Source organism: Panthera tigris, chromosome B4 (assembly GCF_018350195.1).
Source record: "Panthera tigris isolate Pti1 chromosome B4, P.tigris_Pti1_mat1.1, whole genome shotgun sequence".
In the NCBI taxonomy this organism is placed as follows: Eukaryota; Metazoa; Chordata; class Mammalia; order Carnivora; family Felidae; genus Panthera; species Panthera tigris.
Window position 1 is genome coordinate 55,165,002 of NC_056666.1, and position 22,351 is coordinate 55,187,352.

The window sequence follows — 22,351 nt, forward strand, 5'->3', positions numbered from 1 at the left end:
GGATTCTGTGTCTCCCTCTCTCTCTGCTCCTCCCCTGCTCATGCCCTGTATCTCTATGTCTCTCAAAAATGAATAAACATTAAAAAAAATTTAAGGAACTTCTTTAAACTGAAGAGAAAGGGCACTTATTAATAACAAGAAAACATATGAAAGTATAATTTTCATTGGTAAAGGCAAATAATAATAAAGGTAATGGACTAATCATTTACAAAGTTACCATGAAGGTTAAAATATAAAACGAGTAAAAATAATTATAATTACAATAATTAGTTAAAGGATACACAAAATAAAAGGATGTAAAACATGACATCAAAAACAAAACATGGACAGAGGACTAAAAATGTATGGCTTTAGTATGTATTCAAACTTAACTTGCTATCAACTTAAAATAGACTAGTCTGAATATATAGGCTGATATATGTAAGCCTCATGGTAGTCACAAAGCAAAAACTTACAGTAGATATACAAAAGATAATAAGAATGGAATTGGAACATAACACTGAAGAAAGGTATCAAACTATATGGGGGAGAGTACAAAAGAAGAAGAAACGAAGAGGAACTAGAAAAAGCCAGAAAACAATGAACTAAATGACAAAAGTACATACCCACCTATAATTAGTTTAAATATAAGTGGACTAAATTCTCCAGTCAAAAGACATAGAGTGTCCATCAATGGATGAAAGGATAGCGACGCCTGGGTGCTCAGTCGATTAAGCATCTGACTCTTGATCTTGGCTCAAGTGATGATCTCACAGTTTGTGGGATCTGCGCTGACAACATGGAGCCTGCTTGAGATTCTCTCTCTCCCTCTCTCTCTCTGCCCCTTCCCTGTTCTCTCTCGCTCTCTGTCTCTCCCTCTCTCACAAAAATAAGTACATAAAAACTTTAAAAAATGGATGAAAGGATAAAGATGATGAGGTATATACATACAATGGAATACTACTCAGTTATAAAAAAGAATGAAATCTTGCCATTTGTCACAACACAGATAGACCTTGAGAGTATTACCATAAGTGAACTAAGTCACAGAGAAAGACAAATGCTTTGTGATTGCACTTATATGTGGAATCAAAAACACAAAACAAACAAAACAAAACAAAATTCATAGATGGAGAAAACAGACTGGTGTTATTAGAGGGGACAGGGATGGGAGTGGGAGAAATGGGAACAGGGGGTCAGAAAATACAAATCTCCAGTCAGAAAATAAATAAGTCATGGGAGTAACATAGAGCATGATGACTATAGTCAATAATTACCCTATTGGGCGCCTGGGTGGCTCAGTAGGTTGAGCGTCCGACTTCGGCTCAGGTCATGATCTCACAGCTTGTGGGTTCGAGCCCTGCGTCGGGCTCTGTGCTGACTGCTCAGAGCCTGGAGCCTGTTTCAGATTCTGTGTCTCCCTCTCTCTCTGACCCTCCCCCGTTCATGCTCTGTCTCTGTCTCAAAAATAAATAAACGTTAAAAAAAAAATTAAAAAAAAAAAATTACCCTATTGCATATTATGTAATTTTATATGGTAATAGGGAAATGAGACTTATTGTGGTGATTGTTTCAGCGCGTACAAATACCAAATCATTATGTTGTACACCTAAAACTAATATAATGTTATATGTTAATTATAGTTTAATTTAAAAAAAGAAAATGGCGCTATTCTTTAAATTAAATCAAAGGCACATGCACACATAGCTCTAACTCTTTGAATTCTTAGTCCTCACCTCTCCCATCATTCTATGAACATTATGCTTAGTACTGGGCTATGCACCCTAACCACAAACACTCATTAATTCTGAATTTGAATACACCAATGTTGATGGCCTATAATGCAGTCTTAGTCTTGTTTATTTACAATAAATAAATATAGATAACCTCCTAAAATGCTTAGGTCTAGTCTTCAACACGTTAAGTTTAAAATATGCATCTTCCTAAATGTAGTGACACACACATATACGCACTTAGGAATAATATAAAAATACATTTATTTTACTGCCTCCTGCCAGATTATACTAAGGCCTCTTGAAATCACTTAAATTCCCTGAATCTGTGAGTATAATAACCACTCCTCCTTGTTCCTTACATAGTTTTTGGAAAGAGCAAATAAACATACTCAAGAGGAAGCTGAAAATATAAACTAGACTACACAAACTGTTACAATTACATGCTATTCATATAATCACAGATAGAACCAGTTTCCACAGTGGAAAGGCTTGAGGAATTGTCCACTCCAACTCCCTCATAAAGACTGGCAAACTGAGCCCCAGCAAGGATAAATGACGTGTGGTAGGTCACAGAGCTAGTTTGTGGCAAAGGCTTGTCCTCCTCTTCCCCACTGTGTTCTTTTCTGGCTCCTCAGCCTCTCCCTAATGCCAGTGCATTGAAGTGGGTACCTGAGTTTGGCCCCAGGGCCTTTGCTCTTCCCATCAACCTAAACAGTGGCCACTCCCATAGCATAAATATCTCTCCAGCCTCATCTCACTGCACTGTGGCAGCACTTGGCATCTTTTCCACATTAAAGCCTCAGAAAGGCTCTTCCTGTCCCCAGGGTGAAATGGAGAGAGGGCTCACTCCACACACCACTTATCAGAAGGTTCCTGATCCCTCACCCTCTGTCTCTGAATTACCCCTATCAGAGTCCTAGCACATCTCTAGGTTCTAAATACAAGACAGAATAGTTTTGGTTTTGTTTTTAATGTTTTTAATGAGTATTTCTTTATTTTGAGAGAGAGGGAGAGAGAGAGAGTAGGGGAGAGGCAGAGAGAGAGGGAGAGAGAGAATTCCAAGCAGGCTCCATGCCACAATGTGGGGCTGGAACCCACAAACCGTGAGATCACAGCCTGAGCTGAAATCAAGAGTTGGATACTTACACAATGGAGCCACCCCAGTGCCCCCAAGGCAGAATTGTTTAACGTACCATTTCTAGACCCAGCTAAGGCCCAAACAAAGCAGGAGCTCAATAAATAGATACTGTATTGACTTGAATTATGAGAACTACATTATTATTTTCTACATTTTCTTATTGTTTATATATATTGCAATAATAATAATAATAATTGCAATGGAGAGGAAAACTTAGTCCTACACTGGAAAAACTATGGCAGGGCGCATCCATGAAGGAAAGACAGATATAGAAGAATCTCCCCACTGTGCTACAGGCTTCACCAAAGATAAAAAGTCTTCTAAGAAGCCCAACTCTCGTTCTCTGAGTGGGAGCTTGGCCCTCCCCCAGGTACATGGCTTCCCCTGAAATACTCACAAGGAGTGCTTTCACTCTCCCCTATTCCATTGAGCTCAGAGGTGGTTTAGTGTACTCTTAGCCACCTTTGACCATTTCTAGACCATTATTTATTTACCCTTAAACATGAACACAAAAACCAAATCCCATGCCACTGTACCCCTTCCTTTACTCAGCTTCTTCCTTCCCTCTGTGTTGCCGTAGGCCTCCACCTTCCTGGCCCTGGAGCCCTCTGGCACATGGGTCATAGTTATTCCTACCTCAGGGAGACTTTGGGCTTTGGGGTCCACCTGAAAGAATCTCCACAATACAGCTTCAAAGTTCCTACACTTCTGCAGTTTCATGTGTCTTCTTTTTCTGCCACATGTCCTATCATTCCCCAGACAAACTGAGTTCTGCCATCATATACTCCAGTGGGCCACTCTTTGACATCGGTTCTTATGATTCCATCTCTCCTTCATCTTTGCCACCACCCACTCCCTTGGGGCTCTGAATGACCCTGTCCTTTGGCCCCGTTTGGTGCCCTTTGTCTCTTGGTCATGCTCCTCAAAGCCCACTTGCTAACCAGCCCAGACTTCAAGGTGTATCACCTCACACTTTCTCTAGCCAGGATCCTCCATGTTGTCACTCCCCATTCTTCCTCCCTCTCAGCCACACAGTCCCAAAATCACTTGCTGTCTTCACTCCTGGTCAAAATCACCCACAAGTGCAGGTTGGCACCACTACAGGTTGATGGTCTCTAGCCCTGGCTGGCTGCATCTTAGCAATTCTTTTACATGGCCCTGTAGAAGCCTCCTATTTTCCCCTCGAAGTGACATGTCACCACTCAGTCCCTTTACCAAGCTTCCTCCCTGCACAAAAGTTATGACCCCTCCTTCCTTCCAGTGTTCCTAGCCAAACACACATCATCAGATCCCTCTTCAAATCCCACTGGCTACTTACAAACATTTTTGTGAAAAACAGAGAAGAAAAGGGTGGAGAGTGTAATGCATAAATGAAAATGTGTATTCACAGTCAATTTTTAAATCAATTTTTAAAGTTTTTGTCACCTGACTGTATAATCTAACACAAAAGCTCAGTGTTTCTACTTTTGGGTTTCCCCATGACCTCTGAACCCTTCTTGGCTTTGTACTTTCTTGGGGCATGTTCCCCTGCTCCCCAGCCCTCTCCTAAATTCACTTGTACATGAACTTGAAGGGAAGCTAAAGAGCAGTTACAATTGATTAATCACAAGTGACTAGTTTTGAAAGGCCCCAGGGCTTGTGGGAGGTGTGGGGAAAAGGGGAGAAGGCAGAGGCCGCGCTGTGGGTGCTCTCTCTTACCGCATGACAAAATTTGCTTCATCTATTTGACGGCCACAGCCACTCTTCTTCAGAATCCCACCATTTCCCACCACCGCGCATTTCTTCAAGGGCAGCTGGAATGGGGTTGCCTAGCAACAGAAAACAAGGCGGGTTTTCACTGCAGAGAACACACAACTGCTCACAAAATCATTGTTTACAGCAGATCCATTGGAGGAATTTGATTGAAGACTGGGCAGAGCAAAAGAGCATGTGGAAAGAAAGATGCCAAGAAGTTTGTAAAGAATCCACTAGCCTGTTCCTTTGAAACTAAAAGAAAGAAAGAAAGAAAGAAAGAAAGAAAGAAAGAAAGAAAGAAGAAAAAAGAACTTTGATTCCCTGAAGTGTTTTTAAATATAACATATTTTGTATCAAATTGACCATGTACATCGTGTCTCCTAGGGAAAATAGAAAAATCCATGTCTATTTTTAATGGCATTAAACTGGGAACAAACTCAAATGAATTCTACCCCCCTATCTGAGTGCAATTTCATTAATTCCTACAATCCTCAATTCCCTCCACAAATGTTGGTCAGTGCTTCTTATGCTAACTGTCCAGGGTAAATACAAAGATACAAAAAATCACAGGCCTCAGACTCACAGCCTGGGATGCAGGGAGACTGTGAACATAAAAAATTATGTAACAGACCCTAACGTAATGCTGAAATTGTTGTAGAAGAAGTATGCTCTAAATGCTATGGAGAATCCCACACAGGAGGAAAAAGGCAAATTTCTGCCAAGCCAACTCAGGGAAGGCTTTCTCACTTGAGATGAATCTTACAGGATGAATAGGATTTTGCCAGGCAGAGAAAGCAGTATAAACAAAGGCACAAAGTATGCTGAAAGCACATGCTGTGTTTATGAGAAAATGTACACTTTGGGTGGGTCTGTCTAGAACCTGGGAGGCACTAAGGGGCAAATGACTGTGCAAACCAGACGGCATGTGACTTTCCTCCTGCAAACATTGAAGTGGAGTGTAAAGAAAATGTTCAGTGTACCTGAGTGTTCCCTGACATGCTATTTATAGTATGAGGGACTTTCAAAACCTAGCAATAGCCCCTGAAAGTGAAATGCGTCATCCAATGTCTTTTAGCTGGGTCAGGAAGAAGCCCCAGGAAAATGATCTCCTGCTTACTAAAACAATGCCTAGTGGTTGGAGTTCTTTGGGGGAAGACCTCACATCTACATAACTGATGCATAAAATAACTATTCTGATATTAAGTAGGCCATTTTGGGTGAATTCAACACAAATAATATGGACTATACCAAGAGAGTAAGTGGAATAAATACATGAATATAAAAGGGCTTCACATAGGCATAAAGTAATTAAGCCAGAAAAATAAAATCCCAGGAGTCTGTGTGAAACTGAGGTAGGCACTTCATGCAGCACAAGAAAAAAATTTACTTCCTCTATTTCTAGTATGTAAAAGGAACAGCCAGAGCTATGAAAATATAGTTCATAAAGATACAGTACTTAAACTGTAAAGTCCAAGTATTTGCCAGCACACAATTAAGAACTCCCTACATGACTGCAACAGAGAACAGTCCACAGAACCCCAGAGCAGGATACAGAGAGGAAGGACAGACAAAGGCCAGAACTCTAACACTTCCAGATTGTTCCAGGATGATATGTGCAGTTTTTCTCAGTCATTCCTGAGGAGCATTTGAAGTCAACATTAGAAATACATTGGTTAGATCTATAATATGTTGGGAGCAGATTTAAGCAATTATGCTCAAATCAGCTATTCATTTATTCCACAAGTATTTACTGAGTACCTACTATGTTCCAGACACTATTCTGGGTGACAGGACATAAGTAATAATCTCTGTTCCTATGGAGCTTACATTCTAGTGGGTAAACAGATAATAAGTGAAGTCAAACGAGTAAAATGAACAGTATGTCAGATGGTGACACGGACTGTGGAGAGAAACAAATCATTGGCATGAGACAATCAAGAAATGCTTTTGAAGAACTGCAATTTAAATAGGGTGGTTGGGGAAGAACTCAAAGGAGACATGTAAGCAAATCCCTGAAGATGAGGTAGTGAGCATTACAGATATATCTGGAGGGAACCGCTGATGTAGACCTTGAGGAAGGAACACTCCTGGGGTACGAAAGGAAGAGCAAAGACCCCATTGTCTGGAGATGAGTAAGCAAGGGACAGAGAAGTGGGAAAGGAAATCAGAGAGTTAACTCATGGGGAGGTTAGGGAATAACTTCTGTAGGGGTTTGAAGGGTATGACAAAGACTTTAGGTTTTATTCTAAGATGAAAATCAAGTCAATGCAGGGCAAGCAAAGAAATGATGTTAGGCCATATTTTGGAACAACCACTCTGCCTCTGCATGAACAGACTATGAGATGTCATGAGCAGAAAGAAAGGGACCAGTCAGGAGTCTCCTGTAACAGTAGACTAAAGATTCTGGTAGCTTGGACTAGGGTGATGGCAGTAGGGATGATGAGAAGTGAGCAGATTCTGAAGATATTTTGGAGGGAGAGCTGACAGAATTTGCTGATGTAACAGAATTAAAGTAAGAGAAAAAGAGGGATCAAGAATGATGCCAAGGGTTTTGGCTAGAACAGCTGTAAAGAAGGACTTGCCATTTGTTGAGGGATAGAAGATTACAAAGGAGCAGGTTTTGAGGAGAATGATCTGGAGTTCAATTTTAAATATGTCAAGTATGAAATCCCCTTTAGGAATTTGTTTTTAATTTGAAAGTGGGGGCAGGAGCACAGAGAGAGAGAATCTTAAGCACACTCCATGGTCACCATAGAGCTGGATGTAGGGCTCGATCCCATGACCCTGGGATCATGACCTGAACCGAGATGGAGAGTCAGATGCTAAACTGACTGAGCCACGCATGCGCCACCCCCTTTAGGCATTTAAATGGCAGTGTCAAGTAGGCAATTGAAATATGAGAGTACAGTCAGGGAACTGGTCTTTCCTGGACAAAGACAGCTGGGAGCGCTCAGCATACAGTATGTAGCTAAAGGTAGGAGACTAGATGGTGAAGAAGTGTAGACAGAAGATAGAAAAGGTCAAAGACCTGAATCCTGGGACATTCCAACAAGAAGTCAGGAGACTGAAGAGAAATCAGTAAAGGAGACTAAGGAGTAGCCAATAAAATGGGAGGGAAAAAAACACAGGAAAAGTGTGGTATCTTGGAAGACAAGTAAAAAAAAGTGTCCAAAAATAAAAGGAAAAAATTGCAGCAAATGCAGTAGATCTGTGATAATAAATAGGTAGATTAACAAAAAAAGTAAGATAAAGTAAGATAGATCTTGCAATAGATCTGTGATAATAAATAGGTAGATTAACAAATAGATAAAGTAAGATGACAGCTGAAAGTTGCCCTCTGGATTTAGCAAGATGGAGGTCACTTGGTAACCTTAACAAGGATAGATTTGGTTCAGCAGTGTAGATAGAAAGCCTGATCTGAGTTCAGTGGGTTATACGTGTTTATTTGCATATCTATTTGTACATAGTTTATTTGAAAAGTGTGAGCTCATTCATGCTCAGCTAATATTTAGTTTGCCTTGCAAAAACCAGCTTAAACCCCCCTCATTGTTGTTAGAGTTTTTGAACCAGATCAACTGGCAACTCCAGGCTTCCGGTTAAGAATGTGGGCACAGAAGCAGCAGCAATAGTTGCCACAGCATAAAGTTAGGTGCCACCAACCTCCTCACTTCCAGTTTGTGGGATTGTGCGATGGTAGGGCAGGCTGTCCAACCCCTCAGTGTTCCCTCTTCAGAGAAGAGGGATAATATTGCACGGGAGTAGGTGAGATGATGTACATGAAGCATCTCATCAAACTACTGGTTCGGTGACCCACTCATCTTCCTCCCCTTCTTCTTCCATTCCTTTCCTCCTCCCAGCACAGTTCACTGATTTGTTCAAGCCACAGAATACTGAGATTCCATGGGTTTGGGGGAACACAAGAAAATAGTTCTTTATCGGACTCTATCTTAACAATTAGAAAATGTAACTGTTATATTCATGTACTATAAAAAAAATTTTCAAAGCTCTTGAACAGAAGCCCAGGGACGGGGGGGAAGCCATTTATTTGTTTCTGTTAATATTTGCTTGCTACTTCTTCATTTGGTCAACTACTAGCCCTCACACCAGCAATTTCATTTCAATAAATATTTCTCAAGTGCCTAAGTGCATACTCTTCTGGGCACTGGTAATACATGAGTGAACAGTAACAGCTCACCAAAACTTTACAGAAAGGAAAAACTTAATTGAGAAAATACTGTGGAATTTTTTTTTAACTGAGATAATAATGTCATTATGCTATTTTAGGTACAGAATATCTAAACTTTGGCAATGGTCAGTGCTTACCAGAAGGATATGTGAACACGATGTACTCCTTTTGGAGTACGGTACATAGAAAGAACTTTTGGTCATCCATTTCAAGATGAATATTACTATTTTGGCAAGTATTTTTTTTATTACGGCATTTCCTCCTTTCTTTTCAAACGTTATCTCCTTGCATCCCTGACATAAAATGTCCACTGGATCTGAGAATATAGTATACAGCTCTTCCTGCTAACCTTAAAAAATACTACTCCATTTCCAGCAATATATGAATGGATAAAAAAGTCATGGTGTATGTGTGTGTGTGTGTGTGTGTGTGTGTATATATATATATATATATATATATATATATATGTGTGTGTGTGTGTATATGTGTGTGTGTATATATGTATATGTATGTATGTATATGTGTGTGTGTGTGTGTGTGTATATATATATATATATATATATACACACACACACACACACAACAGAGTATTACTCAGCCATAAAAAAAGAATGAGATCTTGCCATTTGTGACAATATGGATGGACTTAGTAAGTGTATGTTAAATGAAATAAGTCAGATGGAGAAAGACAAATATCATATGATTTCACTTATATGCGAAATCTAAAAAACAAAACAAACTACATAAACCAACAAACAAAAAGCAGAAACAGATCCATAAATACAGACAAGAAAGTGATGGTTGCCAAAGGGAAGGAAGGTTGGGGGATAAGCAAAATTGGTGAAGAAGACTGGGAGATACAGGCTTCCAGTTATGGAATGAATAAGTCATAGGAATAAAAGATCCAACATAGGGAATATAGTGAATGGTACTGTAATAGCGTTGATTAGGGACAGATCGCAATAGCATTGTAGAGGGACTCACAGTGATCATAGCATAATGTTTAGACTTGTGGAATCACTATGTTATGTCCTTGAAACTAATGTAACACTGTGTGTCAACTGTACATCAATTAAAAAAACAAACAACAACAACAACAAAATACTACTCTAAATGAAAGGATGGATTAGGCAGATCAACCACATGGATGAGTTCAAAATATTGCTGGACCACTAATTCACCTGAGGGATCTTTGTCCAAAGCTTTTTGCTTATCACTGTACCATCAATTAATGGCCATCTTCTTAATGACTATATTATATTAACTGTCTGGAATTCAGATTCTGGATTGCCTGTCCCCTCAAATTCCCAGTGCCTCACTGTAAGTCAGGCATGGTCATACCAATCCCATTTCTCTCCCAGTATGACTGTGAGAATTAAAATAATGTGAGGCATTGAACATCATCAGGAAACTCTGAAGTCCTATACATAGCCTTAATACATTATTGTATACTAAAAAAATTAAATGCTCTGGGGAAAAAATGTACCATTATATTGCTAGACCACTATAATATATAGTTTATCTTTGTATGAAATACCTTCAATTTCAAAGAGTTACATAGACTTGAACAAAATATTTTTTGATTGGCCTTTGAATATATGTACTACTCCTATCAATCAATGAGCTTTTAAATGTACATTTTTGTGTCTGAATTGTTACAAGTTAGCAATCTTTTTTGCTGAACACTTTATATCCCAACGAAGCATGGAGCAGATAATCAACAATTCATTTAGTATGTTGATTATTTAATCAGATTTTTGTTGAACACCTAATCTATTTCAGCAGTACCTTGCCTAAAGTAGAACGTTCTTAATGTCATAATGGATATATAATTTAATCTCCAAACTTCAAGAACATGGATCTGCAATTTTCTAAGAGTCAATTAATAAAGACATTCCAAATTTTGTTTTTTGAGATATCTCTTATCTTTATTATGGCCCATGGCCTACATTACCTGTGCCTCTTCTTTTTTTTTTTTTACATGTTTAATTAATTAATTTATTTATTTATTTATTTAGAAAGACAGAGAGAGCGTATATGACAGCAAACGTGAGCGGGGGAGGAGCGGAGAGAGAGAGGGAGTAGGAGAATCCCAAGAAAGCTCTGCACTCTCAGCGCAGAGCACAACATGGAACCTGCACTCTCAGCACAGAGCACAACATGGAACTTGATTCCAAGAATCACAAGATAATGACCTGAGTGAAATCAAGAGTCGGACGCTCAACTGACTGAGACACTGTATCTCTTCTTAAATAGACATGATGTCTAACTTGTCTTTTCACTTAACTATTTGTTGAACAAATATTATGAACCAGAAGCTGTTGTGAATGCTGAGAATGTGCTGGTGAGCAAAACAGACATATACCCCACTCATGGAGCTAACATGCTAATGGGAAAAACAGAATTTAACAAGTATGATAGGAAAGCACAGAGTGCTATAAGGCTATAGGAAATCTTTATGAGGAAGTGACACTGAGAGTTCAAATCTAGCCTCTGCAATCAGACAACATGAAGAAATAAAAGGTGTCCAAATCAGCCAGGAGGAGGTCAAACTTTCACTCTTCACAGATGACATGATACTCTATATGGAAAACCCAAAAGATTCCACCAAAAAAGTGCTAGAACTGATTCATGAATTCAGCAAAGTTGCAGGATATAAAATCAACACACAGAAATTGGTTGCATTCCTATACACCAACAATGAAGGAATCGAGAAATCAAGGAATTGATCCCATTTACAGTTGCACCAAAAACCATAAAATACCTAGGAATAAATCTAACCAAAGATGTGAAAAATCTATATGCTGAAAACTATAGAAAGCTTATGAAAGAAATTGAAGAAGACACAAAGAAATGGAAAAACATTCCATGCTCCTGGATAGGAAGAACAAATATCATTAAAATGTCGATACTACCCAAAGCAATCTACATATTCAATGTGATCCTTATCAAAGTAACACCAGCATTCTTCACAGAGCTAGAACAAATAATCTTAAAATTTGTATGGAACCAGAAAAGACCCTGAATAGCAAAAGCAATCTTGAAAAAGAAAACCAAAGCAGGAGGCATCACAATCCCAGACTTCAAGCTGTACTACAAAGCTATAATCATCAAGACAGTATGGTACTGGCACAAGAACAGACACTCAGATCAATAGAATAGAATAAAGAACTCAAAAATGGACCCACAAACGTATGGCAACTAATCTTTGACAAAGCAGGAAAGAATACCCAATGGAATAAAGACAGTCTCTTCAGCAAGTGGTGCTGGGAAAACTGGACAGCGACATGCAGAAGAATGAACCTGGACCACTTTCTTACACCATACACAAAAATAAACTCAAAGTGGATGAAAGACCTCAATGTAAGACAGGAAGCCATCAATATCCTCGAGGAGAAAGCAGGCAAAAACCTCTTTGATCTTGGCCGCAGCAACTTCTTACTCAACACGTCTCTGGAGGCAAGGGAAACAAAAGCAAAAATGAACTACTGGGACCTCATCAAAATAAAAAGCTTCTGCACAGCGAAGGAAACAATCAGAAAAACTAAAAGGCAACCAACAGAATGGGAGAAGATATTTGCAAATGACATATCAGATAAAGGGTTAGTATCCAAAATCTACAAAGAACTTACCAAACTCAACATCCAAAAAACAAATAATCCAGTGAAGAAATGGGCAAAATACATGAATAGACACTTCTCCAAAGAAGACATCCAGATGGCCAACCGACACATGAAAAAATGCTCAACATCACTCATCATCAGGGAAATACAAATCAAAACCACAAAGAGATACCACCTTACACTTGTAAGAATGGCTAACATTAACAACTCAGCAACAACAGATGTTGGCGAGGATGTGGAGAAAGAGGATCTCTTTTGCATTGCTGGTGGGAATGCAAGCTGGTGTAGTCACTCTGGAAAACAGTATGGAGTTTCCTTAAAAAATGAAAAATAGAACTACTCTATGACCTAGCAATTGCACTACTAGGCATTTATCCATGGGATACAGGTGTGCTGTTTCGAAGGGACACATGCACCCCCATGTTTATAGTAGCACCATCAACAATAGCCAAAGTATGGAAAGAGCCCAAATGTCCATTGATAGATGAATGGATAAAGAAGAAGTGGGGGGCGCCTGGGTGGCTCAGTCGGTTAAGCGTCCGACTTCAGCTCAGGTCACGATCTCGCAGTCTGTGAGTTCGAGCCCTGCATCGGGCTCTGGGCTGATGGCTCAGAGCCTGGAGCCTGTTTCCGATTCTGTGTCTCCCTCTCTCTCTGCCCCTCCCCCGTTCATGCTCTGTCTCTCTCTGTCTCAAAAATAAAAACCTTAAAAAAAATTTTTTTTTTTAAAAGAAGAAGTGGTATATATATACAATGGAGTATTACTCAGCAAACAAAAAGAATGAAATCTTGCCATTTGCAACCACGTGGATGGAACTGGAGGATATTATGCTAAGTGAAATTAGTCATTCAGAGAAACACAAAAATCATGACTTCACTCATATGAGGACTTTAAGAGACAAAACAGATGAACATAAGGGAAGGGAAACAAAAATATAAAAACAGGGAGGGGGACAAAATGAAAGAGACTCATAAATATGGAGAACAAACTGAGGGTTACTGGAGGGGTTGTGAGAGGGGGGATGGGCTAAATGGGTAAGGGGCATTAAGGAATCTACTGAAATCATTGCTTCACTATATACTAACTAATTTGGATGTAAATTTTAAAAAAATAAAAAATAAAGTTAAATTAAAAAAAAAGAAAAGTAGTTCAGATTTCTGGCCTATTAGATAATCTTAGGAAAGTTGAAAGAAAAAAAGGGCCAAAATTAGGTCTTTAATGTTTTATGGCATGAATGAAGGTGAAAAGATTTGTTACAGGCTCAAAGACTTTTTCAGAAACAAATTACAAATGCCACCTGCTAAATTATTCCTGGCTTACAATATGACTTCTGGAAGAATGCTGTTAAGATCTGAAGAATTTAAACCATGTTTTTTGTGCCTTATGTAAATAGCTCTAGAGCATCCCAGAATGGTTTTTATAATTAAGTGAATGAAGCAATATTTACCAGAGCCATTTCCAAAGCCAGATGCCTCACTTCTTCCTCTTCATGTGCAATCCACACAAGACAACAAAGCAATAAGGGCCAGTGACTTTAATCACTAACATGAGGACACTCTGTGCCTACTCATCTTATATCCCACTAGATGTCTTGAATGATAATTACACTATCTCTATGAGGAACTGAGTTAATCACCATCAATCACTAACCATGTTAGAGTCTGAGCTTGTCTTGCTGGGAGGGGATGAGGTAGGAGGTACTCAGAGAAAAAGAAAAATGTAAAGCACTTAGTAGATAGAGAACTGGATTAAACAATGCTGCAGTAACTATTTTTACAGGAATATGCAACATTTTGGCAAGAACACCTCTGATACAAATTGTTACAATGGTCTTTGAGAGAGGCTATCTTTGAGTCATGTCTACAATGTAAAAAATTAGCATCCTGCATAGATACAAATTAAAAATCAAAGAATAAAAACTGTTCCATAGAACCACTGTAGGGCAAGATCAGATATTGGGGGCAGGCTATAATGTCCCTACATCCAAGTTATAATAACTAACTAACCTTAAATCTGCTTCTTGGGAGCACCAGGGGGCCAAAAAGTTTAAAAGCCCATAGTGGACCCACTTGGATTCTGTGAAAATAAGTAAAGGAAAACCTCATTCAAAACAGAGTCCAGAAGTCCTGAAGAAAGAGCTCTCAAGCATGTACCACTAATTGCAGCTTACTTTACATATCTTGGCAGGAGGAAGCTTATGTTACTACCCCAGCAGGAGGAAGAAGATTTTGTTCTAGCCCAGCGACAGCCCAGCCAATGAGAACTGCCACATCTTAGCCAATGAGAAGTCACCACAACCGTGAACACTCTCCTTTTCCTCCAATGAAAACCACCCCCCCCAACTCCTCCCTTATCTCTCTAAAAGCAAAACCCTCTTTGTTCTCCAGACCTGTCTATAGTTCATTAAAGTTTGCATGTCCCAAACAGCAGTTGCTCTGCTGTTCCCAAATAGACTCATTTTGTTGATAAAATAACTGGCTACTTTATTTTTAAGGTTGACAATTCTGTCCATAGTGGAGCTCTGCTAGACACAGCCTAAGCTCTGAACAAGAGGAGGCTGTGCAGTACCCAGAATTATGAGAATTGAGTAACAGATTGAACCACATTAAGCAAACTAATGGTCAATTAAATAGCTTTAATTTCAAGAATTTATCTAAGCAACAAGCTAGTATTTTTAAATACTCTCTTGCTTTTGAAGATGGCAACAAGGGGCACCCAGGTGCCCCAGTCGGTTAAGCGGCCGACTTTGGCTCAGGTCATGATCTCACGGTCCGTGAGTTCAAGCCCCGCGTCGGGCTCTGTGCTGACAGCTCGGAGCCTGGAGCCTGTTTCAGATTCTGTGTCTCCCTCTCTGACCCTCCCCCGTTCATGCTCTGTCTCTTTCTGTCTCAAAAATAAATAAACGTTAAAAAAAAAATTTGAAGATGGCAACAAAATACTCCATTGTTTTAAATGTAATACAAAATATATCAGATTACTATTATAATTCTCACCATAACTCACTGCTTCAGTGTTAGTTTCCAGACACGCCAAATAACTTTTGTACCTACCTTCCTCTAGATTCTTCTTCCTCTGTCTTCCTTCTACCACTTCCTGATCCTGTTTCACCTGTAACCGACATTCCTTGCTTGGTTGCTTACACTTGGGGGGCAGGGTTGGGAGGGGAGAATTCCATAAATATTTCTGAATAAATATTTTATAACAAAAAAGTGAGGCTATCAAGCTAAATTTTGCTTATTTTGTTACACATGTAACTGTATGCTGATACTCTTAGCTAGAAGAGCTGGACTTTTATTTTCATACTTCATAATTCAAAGGAAAATTTTTTGCCTGTTTGTTTTGTGCTGCTACTCCCTCCAAACTCTTGTCTTTGATAGGAAGGGGGAGCAAGTCTCCCATGTCTGCAGTTGTGTTTTAAAGCTAGAAAAATTACCAGACCATTTAGTATTCAGAACACCACCAAGTGCCACTATTAAGAAGAGGAATCACTGTCGGTGTTAGATGTGGGTCTCAAGTCTTAATAGAAAAGCATAGATTTTGATTTGCAAGCCTTCAAAGAGGCCCGAAAGGCTGTCACTATATGCCAGCTGCTATTAGTCATGATGTCAAAACATATGCTTGCCTTATTGATGAAAATCTCAAGGTTTTGTCCATTAGAACATGAACTTGCACTTCTAATTGTAGCCCAAACCATTCATTTCTATGTACCCTCACCCACATACCCACATGGACTCCCACACATAATTATGCTTCACCCACACACATAATTTAATTTCTCACCCATATGTTAATTATATCCTCAACTTAGGCATCTAAATACACCCCCTGTCTTACATCTAATTACAGCCCCCCTCTTATGAATGTAATTACACCATTCAGCCACCCATCTCATTATGCCCTCCTTGACATATTTAATTGCACTGCCCGCTCAAGGACCTAATTACATTCTAACCAGTGCATCAATTAAGCCCCCAACCCTCCAACAATATTCTTCAGATGCACATCTATCTGTACCCCACTTTATTATTTCAACTGAGGATTGACAACTTCCCATAAGTGAATTCCTAGTAAGCATAGTACCCAACTAACAAGCAAAATAATTACAAGGTGCAGCTGAATCAAAAGCAGCTTTGTTCCTTTCCAGCAAAAAAAAAACAAATATGTATTTGTTTTTACAGTCATTTAACTAGCCCCTTGGAAGTCCAAATTAAAATTTCTTTTGTTTTCTTACTTTGCGTGTGTAAGCATTTTTTATGATGAAAATATCTAGTAATTAGTTAATTTATTTCAGAGACTAATTCTTCTCATTACAGACATTTAATTATTGAACCTTTAAAACCATTATCCAAAACCTTGCCTGGGGATATATAAGTACTAATTATAGAATATTTCCATATCCACTCCACACAAAGAAGATTCATCATCCTTCAATTACATGAAAGTGAATTTCCAGAAAGCTGCTGCTAAGATTTGTATTCCTTATTCCATTAATAAAATTGTGATTTAAAAAAGATAAACTCAGTGTTAATATTCTTTCTACACAGGATGCATCTCTGGAAATTGAATGATGTGATATATTTATATGTTGGGTACTATTTCTCCAGTAAAATTTTTGATTCAATGCATTATAAAGAATAACACGCATTCCAGAGAGTATTATGCATTTTTCACATATAATCTGTAGTCGGGATACAACCTCTTGGAGTCAAATATTACATCAGTTCATGGGACCATTCGGTAGATTTATTAAATGATTCATAATCAACTCCCAGTTAACTGAAATTTGTTACCAACGTTGTTTCTGACCCATGAATGCCAAAGCAGTGAGGAAGGCCGTACCTCTCCTTTAGGCCAGAGGTTGGCCACATTTCAAAAGTTCTCAGACCTGGGAGATTTTTTTTGTGGTGGAAAGGAAAGGACTATGAAGGGCAAGGCCAATATTTCAAAGGTAGCGGCCAGTGATTCTAAGAGCAAAAAATGGCGGCAGCAGCAGCAGCAGCGGGAACCTTCAAGCTTCATGCCGTTACCGCACCTTGCATTCTCAAATCCCGATGTAGAGGTACCACCTCAAGAATCTTTCTCTGTAAATACAGTGCATCTTCCTGTGGACGTGCATTGCCCTCGAGTCTACCTGCCTGCATCCAAACCCTGACTTAATGTTCCTTCTAGCACCACTGGCGACTTACTTAACCTCGGCGCCTTGGTGTTCTCATTCGTAATAATGGTACCCACCCCAGACAGTTGTTGTGAGGATTAAATGAGTTCTGTCTGGCACAAAGTAAGTGATCGATACTGTTATTTTATTTTTAATGGACCAACATTTTCTCCTTTTCTCAGCAAGACAGCCTAGAAATCTTGGACTCACTGTTGCTCCTCTCTCAATATCATCACCCTATCACCTACCTCTGCAGAGACTATTCTGTTCTTCTCCTTCCACCCTCATTGCAAAATTGTTTAAATGCCTCATGACTGTCAGTCAGCTTCTAGTTCTGGCCCATCATCTATCCTTTCCTCTTACATGCTAGTTTTTCTCCAAAACAAAAGTGATGGTGTCACAGGTGTTTGTACATCTTCACACACATGAAATTATACACATTAACTATGTGCAGTCCTTTCTGTATCAGTTATCCCTCAATAAATCTTTAAATAAACAAAATCTAATGCAAGTCGCTCCCCTACAAAAGAAAAATGTACAAAATGTACTATGTTTGCCCCTCAACCACAGACCAAAACATTTGAGATCTTCATTGAGGCACTCAGGACCCACCAACAAACAACCCAAACTCCCTGTTCTTTCTTTTTTTCTCACCACGTCATCTGTATTCACACTCCATATTCCCTCCACATCACTTTACTTGCTGTGGTTCTCTTCCAACACAGCCTGAATTTCCTGTCTCCCTATGTTTGTTGAGGCTGCTACAATGCCTCCTCCCCTTCTTCCCCCCACTCTCCCTACCCTACTATCTACCTGCCAAGTCATTCTTCACCCTTAAGACCTATGAAGTGTCTGCAGGTATTATGTCCAATAAGATCCCCTGCAAGTTCAAGGATTGCTCAAAAATTGAAACAGATCGGAGGAACATTAGAATTCATTTATGCTCAATGAGTCATGAGAATTATATGTTAAAGCTGTGCACAGCGGCTTATAAATATATATGAAATTGAATCAAATCATTTCTTTAATACTTCAGAGACTTTCAAACTTATTATTGTTGATGTTATTTTGTCTGTTTCACAATGGAAGTCTTCTGCTGTTTTTTAAATAAGATCTTATGCAGAAAATCTCCATTAAAAAACAAAAATAGAAAAATAAAATAGAAGACCTTTTGAGGTTGAGATGGGCATCCCTCGGTTTTTCTCTTATTTCTGAAAGTGACACTTAGACACCGGAAGGAATTTGATGGTGCAGAAAACTACTAACCTAATCAAACTCTTTCTCCCTATCCCTCCCCCCAAAATGAAGAACTACAAATATCAAGCACATTTCAGGTAAGGACATGTGGCTAGTATTTACTGAGCTCCAACCAGCCATACACTAGTCACTATGAAGTACTGGGGCAAAAACTCTGACCCCCAGCTTAGTGTTTGTTACACCAAAATATGGTTTGAATTAAGACATCTATTTTGTTTTCAACTATAAATAGTCTACAATTACTCAGTAATGCAGCAGAGTGTTAAACTGTTAATCCAATTCGATAAAGTACCTGAACAACAGGACCAGGATCAGTTGCTGGCTAATTAACTATTAAATTATTAATTAAAAAAACAAACAAACCTAGCATTGTCTCATATATAACTATTCCATGGGGGAAAAAATGAAGCAATCAACCAGAGAATATTTTCTTTGAGAATAACTGGCTCCTTCTGCTTTCTCCCCTCCCAACTTTATAAGAAAAAGTATCTGTCATTCTTTCTTGTGAGAAAAAGGAAAAGAAGTTGTTTCTAAAGCATTCCTTCTTTCCTGGCATCTCTCCCTTAATCATATCCCAGAACTAGCCCAGATAAGCCTCCAATCAGATGAATTTCATAGCCTCTAAGTTCTCCACTCATACTCTTACCTCTGCTTATTTTACCCTATCTGCTTGAGTCATCTTCTCCCCTTTTTTATAGTGTTGCCCACGTATGTCAGAATCACCCTAAAATGCATAGTAAAGATGCATATCCTTGGTTCTACTTCAACTGTGAGTAGACCGTGGGAGGCTGAAGTTGCCCTACACAATTTGTGTGCACAATAAGGTCTGTGACCCGCCAGATCCTACCAACTCTCAAATACAATCTGAAGTCTTCCTTCTCCAGAACTTTCCCTGACCTACCTTATTTCCTTATCTTCCGGGATCAGCATCCACAATCCTACCCACTGCCACAAAAAAAAAAAAAAGAAAAACAAAAAACCCTACAGCAATGTCACTCCCTTTAACCCAACACTCTAGACACTTGGCATTTAGTACTATTTGCTACCCATTTTGTATATATGCTCACCCTCCACAAGTGGAGAATAAGCCCCTCAAGGGTATAAATCATGTCTTATAAAATCTAAAGCTCCAACATTATGTGCTGGACACAGTAAGTACACAGGTGTTTTGATTAATGGATTGATTCACCCAGAAATGCCAGGAATATAAGCCAATGAAGCAAATCTGTTAACTTTTTCAGACCACTGGTATAAAGGTTAAGAATACACAGCTGAGCTAATAGAGTCTGTCACATGGAGTTCCAAAATCAAATGCCTACAGAATGCAAACAGGGAGCATAAGTGGAGCAGAAGGAATACAACAGGGAGTGCTAGGGACTGGGGTAAACAAAGGACATGTGACAAAACCAAAAAGATCATAGCTCATAGTCTGTTGATGGGCATAGGACCTAGTGCTGCTAGATATTCTAATATTTTTTCTCTAAGTAATACTAAATTCTATGTGAAACCTCGTTTTTAATGTTGGCAATATACTTCTAATAATTTTTTAAACCATAAAAGCTGAACAAAATACATTTGAGAGCCACACTTGGCTCTAGTATTTTAAACTCTAGAACCCAGGCAGGGTCCTAGCCATCTTCCATGCATTCAGAGTGGGAGGTTAGAGATGAGTGTAAATCTTAAATTATTAAGAAAGATGTAGGAAAATGCACCTTTTAAGGAACTTTTAGCCCAAGATGGGGAAAGATTCTCTTCTTGCCAGGTCCACATGAAATAACAGGTCCTTTTTTAAGGCAGTTTGTGAAAATTCATGATTCCAAGAGACAGAAGGCAGACCACAGGTTTTTGAAGTCCCCTAATCTCCATTCAAAATATCATTGAGACTCAGATATTACCCACAGTGATTTCTCAGCCCTCTATGACTGAGACCTCTCATCCTAAACAGTTGTTTGTTTTCCTTTTTTTTTTAAGTTTATTTATTTATATTGAGAGAGAGAGAGCGAGCAAGAGAGAGAGAGAGAGCGCGCGCACAAATGGGGAAAGGACAGAGAGAGAGGAAGACAAAGAATCCCAAGCAGGCTCCCTGCTGTCAGCACAGAGCTGGATGTGGGGGTCGAGCTCACAAACCGAGACATCACGACCTGAGCCGAAATCAAGAGTCAGACAGTTGACCGACCGAGTCACCCAGACACCACAACAGTTGTTTTTTTAGCCAAAATGGCATCATCTTACTTATGCTGTTTAATAAAGTATTATGGACATCTTTCCACTACTCTTATTTTAATGCCAGTGTACTATTTGACTGGATAGATGGTTCAAAACTTAACCAATTCCTTACTGTAAAAAGTTTAGGTTGTTTCCAATTTTTCGCCATGTTAAATAATGCTGCTATAAACATCTTTGAATTGTGGCAAATCCAGGAGGGTGAAGATGGAAGGCAGGACCAGCCCACTCTATTTTTTCCTTTGGTCAGGACAATAAAGCTTGCTTAATTTTATGTAAAGCATCGTGCAAGAGCCTCTTCAAGTCCACCTTTCAATGAAATTGTGTTTTCCTAGCCCATTCCACATAGGATTCCTCATGCTGTCACTGACCTGACACATATAACCTTGAGCACTTGTCCAATTATATCCTTAAGATAAATACTGAAATGTAGAATTGCTGGGTCAGATAATAAGCACATATTTAAGTCCTTTGATACACCTAACTAAATTACTTACCAGAAAAACTGTACCAGGTTCACTGGCCCCACTGTGCCTGAGAGCATGTTTGTCTCAACCTCTATATCTGGCTACCTTGAACAACCTGGGTCATATCAATAAAAGTTAGCAGGTGAGTACGTAAGAAAAACAATGGAAATCTCCTTATATACTCGCACAGCTATTTCAGACATACAGGGGAGAAACTTTATTGTGTTGTAATCATTCTATGATGTATTATTTAATCTGAGAGGAAAGGCAGTGTGGTTTAAATGGGTAAATTCACAGAGTTTGGCTTCAACAGGTCTGAGCACAAATTCTGACTCAGCTTGGAATCACAGTTTAGAACCAATTTTTAGCTGGGAGATCTGAACAAGTCACTTAACACGTCACAGCCTCAGTTTCTACATGTAAAATGGGGGCAATAATACAAGCCTTCTATGATAATACATGCACAACATAGAGCAAAAATCCTGGCACATAGTAAGTCCTTGGCAAACTATAGAAAAACTATAGCTTTAGAGTATACCCACACAACCTAATCAAATTACAAAAATGTAATGAACCCCCTCTTTAATTTAATTTTCTCTGATATATTTGATTTTTATTAATATTTCTTAGACATCTTATCTATAATGTTACATATTTAGAAACTGAATTAACTATTAAATGAACTTTATTATTTCTAACTTAAAATAAAAATGCTTTGGGGTGCCTGGGTGGTTCAGTTGGTTGAGCATCTGATTCTTGATTTCAGCTCAGGTCATGATCCCAGGGTCATGGGATCTGGCCCAGTGTCGGGCTCCACACTGAGTGTGGAGCTTATTTGGGATTCTCTCTCCC

The 22,351-nt window shown here is 39.0% G+C and overlaps 1 protein-coding gene across 18 annotated transcripts in view; it reads right to left on the bottom strand.

The window, feature by feature from the left end:
• The window catches only part of ST8SIA1 (ST8 alpha-N-acetyl-neuraminide alpha-2,8-sialyltransferase 1), a 150,316-nt gene that overhangs the window by 60,742 nt on the left and 67,223 nt on the right, over window positions 1–22,351 (bottom strand). For 17 of the 18 annotated variants that reach the window (XR_006219820.1, XR_006219819.1, XM_042991916.1 and 14 more), the window contains 3 exons: window positions 15,448–15,505; window positions 14,404–14,473; window positions 4,552–4,661 (listed from right to left, as the gene is read on the bottom strand). Coding sequence is in view for 16 of the 18 variants with exons in the window: in XM_042991916.1 (XP_042847850.1) it covers window positions 4,552–4,661; window positions 14,404–14,473; window positions 15,448–15,505 (238 nt within the window). In the remaining 2 variants the exon portion in view is untranslated. The remainder of the gene's footprint in view (window positions 1–4,551; window positions 4,662–14,403; window positions 14,474–15,447; window positions 15,506–22,351) is intronic. The other variant, XM_007084038.3, reaches the window with a different exon arrangement.